This window comes from Kryptolebias marmoratus, linkage group LG15, assembly GCF_001649575.2.
Source record: "Kryptolebias marmoratus isolate JLee-2015 linkage group LG15, ASM164957v2, whole genome shotgun sequence".
NCBI classification, from domain to species: Eukaryota; Metazoa; Chordata; class Actinopteri; order Cyprinodontiformes; family Rivulidae; genus Kryptolebias; species Kryptolebias marmoratus.
This window is the reverse complement of record NC_051444.1, coordinates 12908262-12924183: the sequence shown is the minus strand read 5'-3', so window position 1 is coordinate 12924183 and position 15922 is coordinate 12908262. Positions and strand designations below refer to the sequence as shown.

General features: G+C 36.5%; 1 protein-coding gene across 2 annotated transcripts in view; it reads right to left on the bottom strand.

Moving 5' to 3' along the window:
• LOC108237360 (MAM domain-containing glycosylphosphatidylinositol anchor protein 1) overlaps positions 1-15922 on the bottom strand; it is a 166339-nt gene that overhangs the window by 11189 nt on the left and 139228 nt on the right. For both annotated transcript variants that reach the window (XM_037979938.1, XM_017418722.3), the window contains exons 12-16: positions 15733-15913; positions 15573-15596; positions 12686-12838; positions 12256-12417; positions 6652-6782 (exon numbers count right to left, since the gene is read on the bottom strand). In XM_037979938.1, the coding sequence (XP_037835866.1) occupies positions 6652-6782; positions 12256-12417; positions 12686-12838; positions 15573-15596; positions 15733-15913 (651 nt within the window). The remainder of the gene's footprint in view (positions 1-6651; positions 6783-12255; positions 12418-12685; positions 12839-15572; positions 15597-15732; positions 15914-15922) is intronic.

Here is a 15922-nt window from a genome sequence, read left to right as displayed (position 1 = left end):
GCCTTGTAACCTTTAATGTTCCCATTGATGTGCTATCCACACAGGACACGGGAGGACACAGTCTTTGGAGAGGAAGGAGTAAAAATGCGCGTATATGTCTGTTTGAGGAAGGTGAAAAAGATGGAAAGAAAGAACGTTGGAGACATACAGTCAGAGATTTGAAATACCGGTGCAGAGCAGATTCCCTGCAATGTGAGACACACAAATGTAGGTTGGCCCGGTTTCCAACAGGCCCCTCTGGTACCAAACACTGCAAGGCACACAGATGGCCTCTGGTTAATCCAAAGAGGGGCGAGTGGGGACACAAGTAATCTACTACAAACATGTTACTGCTTTTTGGTGTTGTTGTAACTCTATTGATTTTGTGTTCATTTGATTTGTGCCTCATAGGTTAGATTCAAAAACAAGGCACATTTATTTGGCAATTTAAAACGTTACAGGGATATGATTGCATGCTTGTACAAGTCAGACGGACAAGGATTTATTGACCAAGCAAACAAAAATAAAAAACACATATATTTCTTCCTTCAATTACTGAAATATGCATATATATTTGCCTAAAGATGTAATGATTCTGTATAAATAGGTAGGAATCTGGTAAAATTGCTTTTCTCATTTCATGAACTCACAACATAAATATCCAAAGACGTAATCAAGGCCTGTGGGTAGCAAATAACTTGTACTATAAGGCTTAGTTATCAGTTAGTTCTTTTACTGTTTACGAAAAATGTTGTATATAAATGCCAGCCAGTGGCTAACTGGCAGCTCTTGTTTCAGCAAGGCAAACAGTAACACTGCTCTCAAAAACATCATTAATTTTGTTAAATGGAACAAAAACAGAGAAAATGCAGACAAGTGGCAGCACCTCAAAAAGTTTTTGGTGTATGCAGTCAGAGAGCTGTTCACAGGACTAGAAAGTTTGTTCTCTCCACGGAAATGCTCTCAACATGAGGTAGAAACAAGCATCAATATGCAGTCACTTCTGCACTTTATGAAGCCAAATGACACGCACTTCAAAAACTGCCACTGGGAATTTGAGTGAGTTGGAAAAATCTAACACATCTTCAAAAGGGAAATGAAGAAATAATAGACAATGAATGCAACAAGTCAGGCAATATTTTAGGGAAAAAAACTGTTGATGTAGAAAAAAAACAACTTTAAAATGTAGTAATGATATATTCTACAGCACTGCTGTAGTTTCTACTTCAGAAACTATATACACTATATTCAAAAACAACAGAAGTTGAGCCAGTTAATTAAATAGCGAAACACAACTGTCTGGGGATGACTGACCTCAGATCTCTATAAAGATACAAAAGGTCAGTCAAAGGCCATCCCTTGTACAACCTAAAGAATGAAAAATAATTAATTTAATCCCAACACACACACACACACAAACAGTGATTTGCACCAGCTGTAGATAATGAAGAGACAACTGCTCCAGACTTACATAATCTATAAAAAAATTAAATATTTGAGCTATAAGATAATAAAAGTATGAATATTTTTTGTCTGAGAGACAGACTTGATCTTGGTTAAGTTAAAGAATGGAAGTTCTCACAACTGATGTGTACAGTTACTAATATAAAGATAAACGTCAGATTTTTGTTATTTCTTTGTTAAATGTATCTTGCTTGCTTTGATTTAATGGACATCTTATAATTAGATGTTCCCAAGTGAAAAAAACCTGTAACATGAAATGATGAGAATACGCTGATGCAAAGCAGAGTTTTTATTCTTTCCAATAAATACCTTGTGAAATAAAACCTGTTTGCTGATAATTCGAGGGGGTGAGGGGGTGGGGGTGCAATAGACCGAGGGGAAACATAATAACAAGAACTTGTTTTAATGTATTTAAAGTGAAAACTTACATGAATCTGAATGAATGACTTTATCAAAATAAACTAACAGAATGTTTTGTTATGTTGTCTTTTGCCAGAGAGTGCATGCTGAGCACTTGTCATCACAAATGCATGGTCATGTTGTTTGTAGCAACAACAATCAAGAGTAAGTGTTGTTGGTAAATTACAGGTTTCTGACTATCAACGGAACCGCTTGTTTGTGACTCAGTGAACCACCTCTGTTTGTAGATACAGTAAGTGCAGTTCTAGAACCACACTTGCAGAACTAGAAACTCCTACAATGTAAACATCTCTATTTACAGTATATTTCTATACCTGTGGGTGGCGGAGAATGACAGGACGAAAATACTGTGAACTTCCAGATTCAGACAGAAGTGATGGCTAACCAACTGAACACTGTGGTGGTAGAAAACCCTAGAGGTAGGTAGTGGTGATAAATGTAATGATACAAAGTGGCTGTAACATCAAGAAAAAGGGACACGAGAAGCTAAAGAAACACTAAGGGATGAAAGAGAATACAGAGAAATTGGGGAGAGTCAAGGCTTCAGTGGTGCTAGTGGTCATCAGAGCACAACCTCAGGATCTCTGTGTAGAAGAGTGCAATCCTATGAACAGCTAAGATACTGTGCATAATCCTCAACCCATTAGAGCTCCCAGGCCTCTGGTAGAGAACCTCAGCTTGAAGTGATATGTGCAAATGGGGGTTAGTTCAGAGTGTACATATATATTATATATCTGTAAATATAACTGTAACAGATAACAGATATGAGAAGTAGCTCATAGCACAGTATTTGGACAAAGACTATTTCATCTTTACAATGACAATGCCTCTAGTTTCTTTAACTAAAATTGTGAGCTTAGATGTTTTTAAACTTAATAGGTAATGACATATGACTCATTTTAAAAATTAATTTGCCAAAAGGCAATTAGTCCGTGTATCATGTTATAAAACCGAGCAGTTCCAACACCTTTAAAAGTTGTTTTTTAAACATCTCACTGTCAAGAGTTTATGAGGTATAGCAATAAGCAAAAAAGGAAAAAAAAAATCCTTATTAGAGCGTTTTTTTACACTATAAAATTGTAGAAAAGAAGCTGAACTAAAGAGTACATGTGCACCAATTGTGTCAGATGGGTCCCATTGTCAACAGCAGACAGCTCAATCACGGATATTGATTGTGAGGATACTAACATTCCCCAGATAGACAGACAGAAGAGGAGAATGAGACATCAGGGCTGGAGGGGACAAGTGGCAGTAGGCATAGATGGATTTATCTGCTGCTTGGTGAATGTTTGTTTTTAGACTCCCTCTAAACACTACTTAATTAAACTTGTTCAACAAGGTAAAAACATGACAGTTTTGCAAAAACTGACAAACAAGTTTATTTGGTAAGCCCACACAATTCTGCAATTTAGTGAATACAAAATAGTTCCTATAAATTAGATGTAAGGGAAGAAGTGTGATGAGATGACAAAAAGTAAATATTTGAGTCCAAACATCATGATGTGTTTTATATTTCTATTTCTGCTAATTTAACTTATTTTAAAGCTTTTAGGGAAATGTCATGCTTGCTTTTTTGGCAATAGTGGGTTAGGATTATAAAAAAAACCTCTCCCTTTTAGAAAGTTTAATGGAAGCTTATGGTTGGGAGGGATGAAGCGTGCGTCTAATCTCATACTTTTTTTTCTCCTAAGTTGTAGTGTTGTCAATACTGTTGGAAGCAGGACTGTAACCCTGGTAACCAAGCCAGTGGTGGAAAAGCTTGTTACCTTGTGTGGTACTAGTATGTAATTTTAACCCATTAGCAGCTTTCACTATGACAGCAGTTTTAGGAATTTCACCTACTGTATTTCTGTGAGACCAGAATGCAAAGAGGTGATGTGGTTTGTCAAAAGGCTGCCTCATCTCTCATTTGGGGTCTGTCCTTAACATTCTACATAATAATTAAATTGTAACACTCAAAAATTAATAATTATTTTGCTTAGTTGAATTTGACAGACATCAATTTACGATAAGTTACAATTCTGGGAAATATTGATATAACTTTTTTATGAATATGTATTATTTATGTTGTATTTTTGTACACATTATTGTAGTGAACTGCATATCCACATATCCATTATTTAAATTTCAGTAACAGCCTCAAACCCAAACAGTTTAACATTTGCAAACATGGAAAAGTTTGCACTTTCCCACCCTAACGGGAAAGCCTTAAAATGCGGTATGCATTTCAAATTATGTTTGCCCTTTTCTAGTGAAAGAAACAATATGTTGCAAAAGCATTGTGTAAATGCACCTTGAGTGAAAACCATCTAAACTCACATACATTATGGATGTAATTTTTTTCATGCACATACAAAGCATATCTTTATTCATTACAATGCTAGTAACAGGCTTCCCCTGCCCACAAATAAACCTGTTGTTTGACTTGTCATAGCAAAATTATAGAAGTCTTTTTGTATAGCCGCACACATGTAATACAGGACTTGTGTATTATATTATATGTGCATGCAAAGATAACATGAGCAGTTATATATGGTGAATGTTTGACTAGGAGTGGATATGAGGGGTCGGCAGCTGAAAACTGTCTTCCTTAAGTTAGTTTTTTTTTTTTTTTTTTTTGGACCATTAGTTATCAGCCTTGAGACAGGAGAGTTTGAAGAGAACCAGAGCAATAATCGACCCAGCTGGTTCCCCTTTCCCAGAGCTGGGCAAGACAAAAAGATAAGTAGAGAAAAGGAGAGAAAAATGAAAACAGGAAAAAAAAAACGAGTCAGAAACATCCACAGGAGAGTAAAACACTCAGTGTTGTTGTTTTTTTTAAAGCATTTTATACTTACCTGTGGTAGTCGTGGATGCACATGCATGCGCACACACACGCTAAAATGAGTAAGAAAGGCTGGGAAAATGAGTGTGAGAGGAAGCATCATGTCCAGTCAAAAAGCCGGACTGAGTCACCTAGTTTACTCTGCCACATGCCAACAGGGAAGAACTGACTGTAAGCACAGCTGCCAAACAGCTAAAGGGACTTGATGATGTGTCAGACAGTGCTCCAGCATGGGCATTTTTCCTGTTCCACCTCCCAGACCATTTTCACAACAGCTGAATTAATTTGTCCAGTCATTTTAAACTTTAGATTCTAGTGAACTTAAAATATAAAAACTAAAAAGTTCAGCTAAAAGCATGTTTTTTTTTTTATTCCTTAAACTTCAGTTGAGTTTACACAGAGTGAGGACGGACAAACACTTCTTGGTCAATAAAAACCACTGAACTGGATATTTTAAAGTAGCATGAAATATTGTTTAAGACTCCAAAATCAGCACAGAGTTGATGAAATAAATATTTCTCTGGTTTCTGTGTAGATTCTCTTCGTGCTGTTCTCAGAATAAAGCTGAATGTTCACTCAAAAGGCCCTCATCTATCAATCAGTTCTTCCATCAGTATTAAAAAGTCAAAATAATATGCCCCACATTTATTTAATAAATAAGAAATACACACCAATTCGGCACCTGAAAAGCTCGAAGGTCATTGATACTTACAATCATTTCGACTTTTCTGATCAAATTTGTGTAGTTTTATAATTAATATATATCCCCCTGTATTGTTGCTGTATACTGTTACAGTTTATATCATGAGATCACTCAGCTGCAGTGACCCCAGGAGCTGTGAGAAGAGAAATCTATCAACAGAATGCTTTGGTTCTCTCTTTAATCTCATCACCATCTTGCAGCTCAAACTATTTTTTTTCCTTCTCAGTACTTGTTGATATTTTACCTCCACCAAGGGAAAATGATTTTGGCACTGTGCTAAGTCTATAATCCCTGTATATATGGTAGAAGTTATTCTTGGAGTAAATTCAGGGCAGTAAATCTAAAATTCAATGGCTTTCTCTGGTTTCTTTGCAGCTTTAAATGTCACAGTGCAGAATTCATTGTAAAAAAATAATCAAATCCAAAGCAAACTTCCAGGTCCCCAACTCTTTGTGGAGTTTCCTGGGTTCCATAAACCCAGTGTATAAAACTCTCCTGTTCATTTGATGCTGGAGTGGAGGAATACCTTCTGGGAAAGGCACAGTAGAGAAGAAGTGGCCGCAGTAGAAGAAATGTCAAAAAGATGAGAGAAATGACAAGTAAAAAGGACGGGGTTTTTTCCCTTCTTTTTCCCGGAGCAAGCCAAAGCCAAAGCGATTGCGCTGGCCCGTGATAAAAATCAAGGGGCCAGCACTGAAGGCTGGATTGCCTTTAGAGGTTGAATTCTTCAAAGCTCATACTAACAGTACAGAGCACACGGCATGTTTGGCCGTTAACAGATGACTGGGTCATACCTGCAGGTCACGTACTGAATTTCATGCAACACATCTCAGCTGCTCAGTGTGAGAAAGCAGAGCTGAGGGGGATGGTCACTACTGTTACAAAAACAAGCACTCAGTTTAATTCCTTTAGGTCAGTGGTTCCCAACCCTGGTTCTTGAGGAACTCTAGCCTGCATGTTTTAGTTGTTTCCATGCTTTGACACACCTGATTTGAATGAGTGAAATATTAACAGGCTTCTGCAGAACTTGAAGACCTGCTGAAAAGCAGAGAAATAATGAAAACATGCAGGATAGCGTTCCTTGAGGAGCAGGGTTGGGAATAACTGCTCTAAGTTGATATATTCCATTTTTCCAGGAAAAATAGATATTTTACTAAAACAGTTGTTAGCACGTTTGAGTTTCCTAGTTATACACAATCTTTGATGCTGTTTTTGTTTGTTATTTCCTATGCAAAAGAGAAAAGCAGCATTAAACCCTTACCTGGAAAGGTCCACTGGGACTGATGTCAAACGATGCTTTTCTCCAGTCAGGGCCCTGATGACCAGACTTTGTCCACACCACTGAATCCACAGGAGCAATGCTTCTCACTCTCAGAAGTACATTGAGCATGCCTGTGAAAAATTTGCAGACATACATTAAAGCAAGTACACATTTGCACAAACACAACAACACATGTATAGATCATTAAAAACTGTCAATTGACTGTTTTTGTGGCAACACTACAAACCAAGATTGTGTCTATTAAATACAGGGACTAAACATTTAAGGAACAAAGTTCCTTGATACATTATTTGTCTTAATCTGTAGGATGAAGCACAGAGAACAATCTTGTCTCACACTGACACAGCCATAGAGGAAGCCAGAGAATATACAACCAAGCGACCAGTGGAGAGATGGAAAGAGAGAGCATTAAAAGGAAACTATGACAGAAGCATTTACAGAATGTGTTAATTATCATTTTTAAAGTATTTATACAGAACACACTTCGTTGTCCTGTGATGTGAAGGTTTTAGAAAGAGGCTGTGTGAGCCACGAGAAGAGGTCTTAATAGGCTCCTTCTCTCTTGTCTCTGTCTCACTCAGCCCTCTAAGATGTGAGAGAAACATTCATCTTCTTAACGATCTCCAGCCAGCTCCTAATTGGACCATTAACCAACCACCAGTCTCTTAAACAAATACACAAGCAGGGGGGATCTGTGCACTATTTGCTGTATTAATGAGTGAGCCAGTGTGTGCAGTATTTAGACATATGCTTGCATATGTGAATAAATCATTCTTTTAGTGTGTGAACTGTAATTATAAGCTAATGTTAAAAAGTGCATGGCTGATAAGGATAAAATTCTTGAACTGGAAATTAAATTGGTTAAATTTACTTTTGAGGCACAGAAGACAAAGGAAGGTGCATAAACTATAAAACACTAACACTGACAATAAAAAAACATCTCCAATAACTTATTTAGAAATGACAAAGTTTTAAATAAAACAACAGATGCTTGGGGTTTCTTCTATGTTTATTAATAATAATAATAAAAAATAAAAAAAAAACTGATTGTCGAAGCCATGGAAACCCAACTTGTTATACTTCTTCGAAACAAATCTTTTGATTAAAAGGGAGTTCACTCTTTCATAAATCTGAAAGGCATGCAATTTATTTTGTCTGTAAATTAATGGATAATGTTCAATAGGTAATTGTATTCAGAAACAAAGTTTGGTTTAGTCTATTAAGACTGGAAACATGCCTGTAATCACTAAGCAACCATCTGTGGCACAGAAATGGTCGGAAAGCGTAATGAATAATGCAGGTTAATACAGTATAATGGAAAATGAAAACATCTTCAAAAATTAATAAATGCAATGCATGAGATTAAATACCAAAACAATATGAATTCAGGTAACAAATGCAAGACTTATTAGTATTCATAATTTTATATTTAAATAAAAATAATTGTATAAGTCACAGCGAAGCCAGGATAGGGTTTGAGAGAACAGAGGAACCAGTTTGAGGATTTTAAATGTTCAGCTGTTTTTTTTTTTTGATGATTATTGTTTACCATGTCTTTGTTGTAAAGGGTTTTGTATTAGGTGACATTTGGACATTTTGAAACAATGTTGTTATGTTAGGATAATATTTCCTTGTTTTGTGATTAGAGAATGGAGGAAAAGACAGACAGATGGTTTGGGGCTTTGTCTGCAGTAATGTCTGTTTGTCGTGGTGAAGAAGAAGCTGAGTCAAAAGGCAAACCTGTTGAATTAGTGATTTATTTAGATTTAGTTAGATACCCTTACTTAAGGTGAAATGAAATCTGAATCATGACTGAAAGAAAAAAATTGCAGAAACAAGTGGCTGGAGGGGGGCTGGGCCTAGGCTTAGAGGATAGATGAGAAGGTGTCATCCGAGAGGAACCTGGAGTAGAGCTGCATCTCCTCAAATTTGCTGAGATGGTTTTACATCTGATTAGGATGTCTCCTGATTGCCTCCATTTGGAGGTGTTTTAGGTATGTCCTTCTGGAAAGAGACTGGGGAAGACCCAGAACCTGATGAAAGGACAGGATTTCTCAGGATGAGCTGAAGCATGTCACTAGTGAAAGGGATGTCTGGGAAATGAAACTGGGTTTTTTAATATATATATATATATATATATATATATATATTGGGGCATGGAAATCCAGTTTGCACCGAGCCCCTTCAACAGCAGATAAAAAAAATAAAGAACCCCCACTCACACAAGTCATAAAACATATGTTTGTCTCTGTAATTTTACAATAGAGTCATACAAAGGCAAATTTGAATGTAGCCCATATTTACCTGCTCAACCTTGTTTTTCTGTCTATTACCACCTTATTGTTTCTTTGCTCTTTCATCTCCCATTCCCTCTTTTTTCTCCTACCATTACCACCTACACACATACCTACACCCAGACATCTCAACACACTCTGCAGAGGCTAAAGAGGACCTGATAAGCAGTCCATTGATTGGAATGAGGCATTGCAGAGTGTTGGTAAGAGTGTCAGAGAGGCAGAAGAGAAGGCACAGCTCTATCAGAGCTACTTGTCTGTAAAATCATAAGTGGGCAAAGTCCTAGAAATACACAGTTAGATACACAGATGGTCATGCACTGCTGCACTTAAACTCAAATCAGTTATTTTGTTTTGATAGCTAAAAGTCAGCTTAAACTGGTAAAAATTCTGACATGTGAATGTTCATTTCTTCAGTCTACTGTCATTTTAAACCATAACTATATGGGAAACAGTGCAACCGAAACTGAGCATTGTGACTTCTGCTGCCATCCTTTTGTCTCACACACCTGAGAACATTAACACAAGGAAAAAAAAAGTCTTCTTGGAAAAAGTTGTATTGGGGAAAGATTTAAACAAATAAAAATACAATAAATACATTATCTGAATGTTCCAATTTCTACTCTAGCCCTCTAAAATGAAATAATCCAGTGAATGTCTATAAACATGTCAGCTGAACTTTGCAACCTCCTGTTATTCTAAAATACTACCCAGTGGCAAACAAAACTAATTAAATGTTGTTTATTGTTGCTGTTAGGGAGCTCAAAAAGTGACATATTAAACTGAACAAAGAAATGCATAAAATGGGTTTTATTTTTGAAGTTGTGCTATACTCTCAACAATCTCTAGACAACTATTTTGCCCTCTGCGTTCTGAAGAATGCAACATCTGAAAAGAATGTTGAAAATTTATATTTTGTCAGAGGATATTAATGTTTTTTTTTAACCCTTAATCCAATTTCATCAAGTACATAAAAACTTGTTACAGTACTTTAACATCCTTTACAAAAAAAAATCAACAACTTGATGGTCACTTTTGAACTTCCATTTTCTATTCTATCTATTCTTTTTCACATTTTTTCCACCATTCTTTTTTGTCTAAGTCTTGTCATTAAATATGCCCTTTTTATCTATCCCTGTCCAATCCTGATCTTTCCCTCATTCCTCTGATATCTCCTCTCTTTGACCCCCACTGTCTTAGCCTTATCTTGTCTCGTTTTGTGCCTTTAAATCATATTGTGTCTTCTTGGGCAGAAGTGTTTCCTTTGAGAGAATAAGACAATCCAGGAAACAGAAGTTTATTGACTGGGAGGATAACAATGACAACTGAGAGAGGAAATATGTGAACTTTTCTTTTCTTTTCTTTCCAAGATGGTTTTCTACTTTCTCTTTTGTTCATATGTGAGACTGTTTTGTCTGTTTGTATTTGCCCATCTACATAGCTGTGATTTGTTTGTGGTATTTCTTCCATGCTTATCTAAAAAAATAAATAAATAATGCAGGCAAAGTTAGTCTTTGAACTGAATTTTCTAATTTGATGTATTTCGATGTGTTTATGTTTGATATTGTCGACCTTCCTTGACAGGCATAAAAAATAAGAGCATACAAAGCCTTTTGAAGAGTTGATTTATGACATCTAATGGTGTATGTACTTTATGAAGGGGACTCATTTCATAGTGAAATATTTCAATGACTACCACAAGGGCCAAGAGTACGTGTAGTGAGTAGTGATCAGGCTAACACTATAGGAAACTGGATTTGACCCAAACATCACATGAAAACAATGAGAAGCGCAAAAATGGGCACTTTAAAATGCATAATTTTAACAGTTGATTCTCAAACTTTACAGTTCACAATTACTGCAGTGGTATCTTTTTTAATTATGGTTTGTTTGGAAGGACAACCAAGAGAAAAAAAATTAAATGACATGGCAGCACAGTTAAGGTATGCATATCTGTGTTAGAACAAACAAACAAACAAACTTGTTGAACAGTGTGTGAATATGTATAGAAAAAATGGAAAAAACAACCTAGATCTACTGATCACTGGTGGAAAATTAATTATTTGGGATTATTTTTTAGCCATAGGACCTGAACACCTTACACGCATTGAGTCAAACCCAAAACCCTTTTGTATAACAAAATATTCTAAAGTCAACCATAAAATCATCTGACTGCAGATGAAGCTTGGGCCACATTACTTCATGTGAAAGAACAATAAACTTCAGTACACTAAATGTACAACAGAAAAAGGCTGAAAAACAACAATATTAAAATGCTACAATGGCTTAGTTGAAGTCTAAACATTAACTTTACTTAAAAAAACTTTAGTGAAGTCTTTAAACAATTGTGTTTAAATGAAAGCACAGGAACCTCAATAAACTGAGTCACTGCTGTAAGGGAGAATGGGCTAAACTCCTCCACAAGTGGCAGTGACCGATAAGGTCATATAGGAGAACAAGTGCTTCATCAAGTTCCACGACTGGGGTTTACTTAGTTTTTAGACCAGTTGTTTCTGCATTTTAGATTCGAGTTGTAAAATAAATACTGACTCTGTGTAACAGGATATATGTTGTTGTTCATCTGAATATGTATTAACTTAAATTCAAAACTATGTAAAAAGCATATTTTACTATATTCTGATAGATAAAATGCTCAAAATGAAAGATTGTAGTTCCTTTTTAAAGTTTAGTGAATGTAGGTTTATTTTCTTGTATGTTTTTGGTTTTGTTGCTTTCATTTAATTACTTATATTTTGATTTTTGTGTTTTTTGTTTGATTGAAAGTTAATTTTTGCCAGTGTGTTTGCAAGTACAGGTGTTTTGCTGTGTGTGTGCGTATATGTAAACCGTGTATGCAGCTGTGTAAGCTCCAAGATATATGCTTTCTAGCTGTGTGACATAGCATATTATGATGAACAGCTCTGCCGAATGACTGATTGTATCTTGCCCCCGCAATAAATCATACAGCCTCTGCCCCCTTCAAACACCTCCAAACACACACACTCGCTGACAGACTTAAGCACAAGCAGAAATGTATGATCGGAGCACTGCTAACATCCTGTCACCTACCTCACACCTCTCTTAAAAACACACACATTGTTGTGAGTAACTAGCTCTACACTTAGGGGTCAAGCACAAAGTTCACTCTTCGACAGAAGAAGTCTGATGGCGTATGGTTGTACACTCCATTTTTAAATTATGTGTAAAATTGTGTGTTTAGGATTGCTTCAAATGATAAGGCACAGTTTGTGTGCATGCATGCTTGTGTGGACATATCTTTATCACTCACCAATGTGTTTGCCCTTCATATGATAGTAGAAGGAGACGCAGTATGGCACTCGGCCGGAGCCCTTGGGGCCCTTGACTGAAGACACATTAAAAAGGGGAGACAGAAGACGGGCTTTGTCCCCTTGAGCACGCGGTCGTGATGCTTCAATGTACATGTAATAACCTGCAACCAAGCAAAAAACATAACTAAAAATGAAAAGTGATTATGAGATAATTGTCACAAACTCATTTTAAAGTCACAGAAATGTATTCCATATTTAAATAATTAACGCATAAGGCTAAATAAAAAAAACATAAAATAGAGTGAAGAAGCCATTGTTGCCTACATATATTGTTGCATATTTATAAATGCACTGTGAGGTTCTTTGTCTTTTTTTTCTTTACTGAAATTCCTAAATATGTTCTTTAAACTAATTTCCCAGTTTCCTCACCTTCCTTTGTTCCACTGCGGTCGGTCTCTGGGCCTGTATTGGCAGATCGCTTGGGATTATGCGTCAGGTTATTCTGTCTCGTCCAGTCAAAGACATCACTCCGGTCTTGAGAGAAGCCACAGATGCGTTCATCCTCAAACCCACACACATGGTCTGAGATGTAGGTGTACGTAAGGTGAAAAGGCAAGAAAGAAAACACATTTTATCCATGAACTGTTATGTAAGGGTGGCATTACAAACTTCAAGTAAAAAAAACTTATTTGTCAACTTTCCATAGGTGTGAATGTCAACAACAAATGTACAAAATGACCTCTGAAATATGCTCTTCAGATTAGACACCATGGCAATTACTGGCAAACTGATAGACACAATGTGGGAGGCAGGGTATACATGATGAAACAAAGTGAACTTTACATTTTACTCAATTTCCAATGTATAACACTCTTATACAAAAATATGTTTCAATTTGGATGTATTGATCAAAGCAACAATTGAAATAAATGGAGCTTTATTGTTTATAGGTGCACAAATATTAAGAATTTTACTGCTATTCTTATTACTGCTACTACTACTAATACTCCTGCTACCACTACTACTACTAATAAATTTGTCAAATCAAATCTGATAATTTTGATTGTTTGTAATATTATTTTACAGCATTACTGCTGCTTTAATCTATGTCTATAATGCAGCAACTTAGATCAACAGAAAAGATTAAAAAATGCATGTACACTACTGTGTGAACATAGATCACTAACTATACCAATAGAAGGGTATATCTGAAATGAAGACAGCAGATAAATGGCACATTAATAAAGTACCTATGCTCTCAATATTTTGTTTTCTGCAGGTCGCCACACATTTAATGTCTAATCTGCCTCTCATTGAGTCTTGACACAGATTGACACCAAGGCATTAGAACCTATTTTTAAAGTGTGACATGAAACAAAATTACAAAATTATTTTTGCACAGTTTAAAGAAGCTGAAGTCTTTGAAAACTCTACAACAACCACTGACATAGCATGTACAATTTGGAAGTCTGTCAAAAGATAAGCGAGAGGCCTTGGTTTCCCCTCTGAAAATGTGAACTGGCTGGTGACACCTTCCTAATACACTGCATTATTCTGATAACACATAATGAGAGATGCAATTTCAATGGACATGCATTCTTCCAGGATATTTGGAATCATTTTTACGTTTTCCCATTTGTGTCTTTTGAGCCACACCATATAAAAATTATGCCTCATGAGACCTAATGTTGATGTTTCTTGTTAAGTAAGATAAAGAGACTTCTCACATGGTGTTGTCACAATCATTAGCCCATCTGGAGGGCTTTGCCATTATCAGAGATTCACTAAACAAGAGAGTATAACAACAGCCATCTAAAACCATCCAAGCTGACAGCTTCAGTGAGAGCATCCCAGAGACACACTCTCTCTCACACACACACACAGTCTGATGAAGATGCACATGGCTCGTGCTTCCCATGAGGACGTCTCGTATGTTCGCTTTTGTTTCACGGAGCCAATGTATTACTATTCACACCCTTCACCACTACATGCGCTGCTTTCAATTTACACTGTTGTTCTCGCAGTCTGTTCCAATCTGCTGGTGTTTTAATTGCCTCATCCTGGCAGAGCCAACTGCCACTCCTGCCAGGAAAATGCAACGTGTCTCTTAATGAAGAAAACAGACAAGATGCAACTGACTGAGAAAGACTAGGACGCCAAGAGAAAGAAGAAAAAGCAGAGACGACAACAGGAGTTTGTGCAAAACAGCAAAGGATAGAGTGGAAGTGCGGTTTTACGTTGAGATGTTGATATTTCTTCTTGGATCATAATCTTTACCATGTCTAAAACCAGTTTCATATTGTCAAAATCACTGTCACTTTGTCATGACATTTAAAATTCCATACACCTGATTTAGCCTTCAGTTACTTTTTAACATTTGTTATCCTTTTTTTTTATTCTCCTGCCATTTTGATAATACAAACCAAGGCTTTAAACATACTGGCTGCATCTTGATCAAACTGTCTCATTACTACAGAATTACACACAACTACTCAGCATCGTTGGCTAGAGGGATGTGCTGCACACACTCTCTCCTATTTCACAAATACACACCAATCTGGCTCTGTGATGACTCAATTCGTATCAGTAGTGGTTAAACCCTGACTTCCCCATATCCAATTTTGCCCCTTTATTTTTATACACAATGACATCAGTGCCTCCCAAGACTGTATGGGGCCTGATTTAGGAGGTGAGATGTGATAAAGGCTTACAACAAACATATGGTGCATTCTATTTGTATTTCGAAATATGAATTTAAAAAAAAAAAGTCACCATAACAACACCTACACTCCCTCAACCCCACCTACCCCATCCCACCCTCAAAGTAAGAATTCTGACTTTTTAATTTGAAGATACCTTAAAAGTCAATATGGCTATCTTGCACATAAAAACTGGTGATAGCTACAAAAATAATCAACATTTTTACAATTGGCCACATGGTGTCTCAATAACAATAGCTGAATACACAATGCACAACCTCTATTAGTGATTATATGGCTGCATTGTTTGAATGCATACAATGGAGAGAGAAACATGCCTTATCAACTTGTATTGCTAATAATAGTTAGCGTGATTACTGAATACAACAAGCAAACTCAACTAATTTTTGGTTTGCCACTGGAACATGTTTGAATCAGTGTCACAGCATTCCCTGTTTCGAGTTCTACCTTCAGAGGCAAGTTGAAAACAGTGGGAGGTTTGCATATTTTTTTTAGTTAGTGTGCCTTCGTAACATAACTAATTTGTTATAACCATACACTCAGAAGCACCTTCAGGATTGTAAAATGTGAAAATAAGAAATGATGTTCAGTCTTACCTGAGGATCTTGGATAAGTGTAAGCTATAAGAAAAGAGTATTGATTAATATTCAGATATGTACATCAACCTAATATTTTTTTTTACATCGATGTGTGTGAAGTATAATAAAAAGTGAAAACATTTTTAGAAAGCAATCAAGAGCTTTAAAAGAGACTTACGTTCTGAGTACTGGATGATTCGGCTTACATAGTCCCCAGTGCTGTAGGTGGTAATGGGGGCCAGTCGGACTTCATAGGACAGAGGGATTCTCAGGTCTGATATTGTGTGGGACAAAAGTACACCCTTCTCTGGCTCCTTCCCCTTCAAGTCTATTTGCTTTGACATCACATTCTGCATGTTCTACATGAA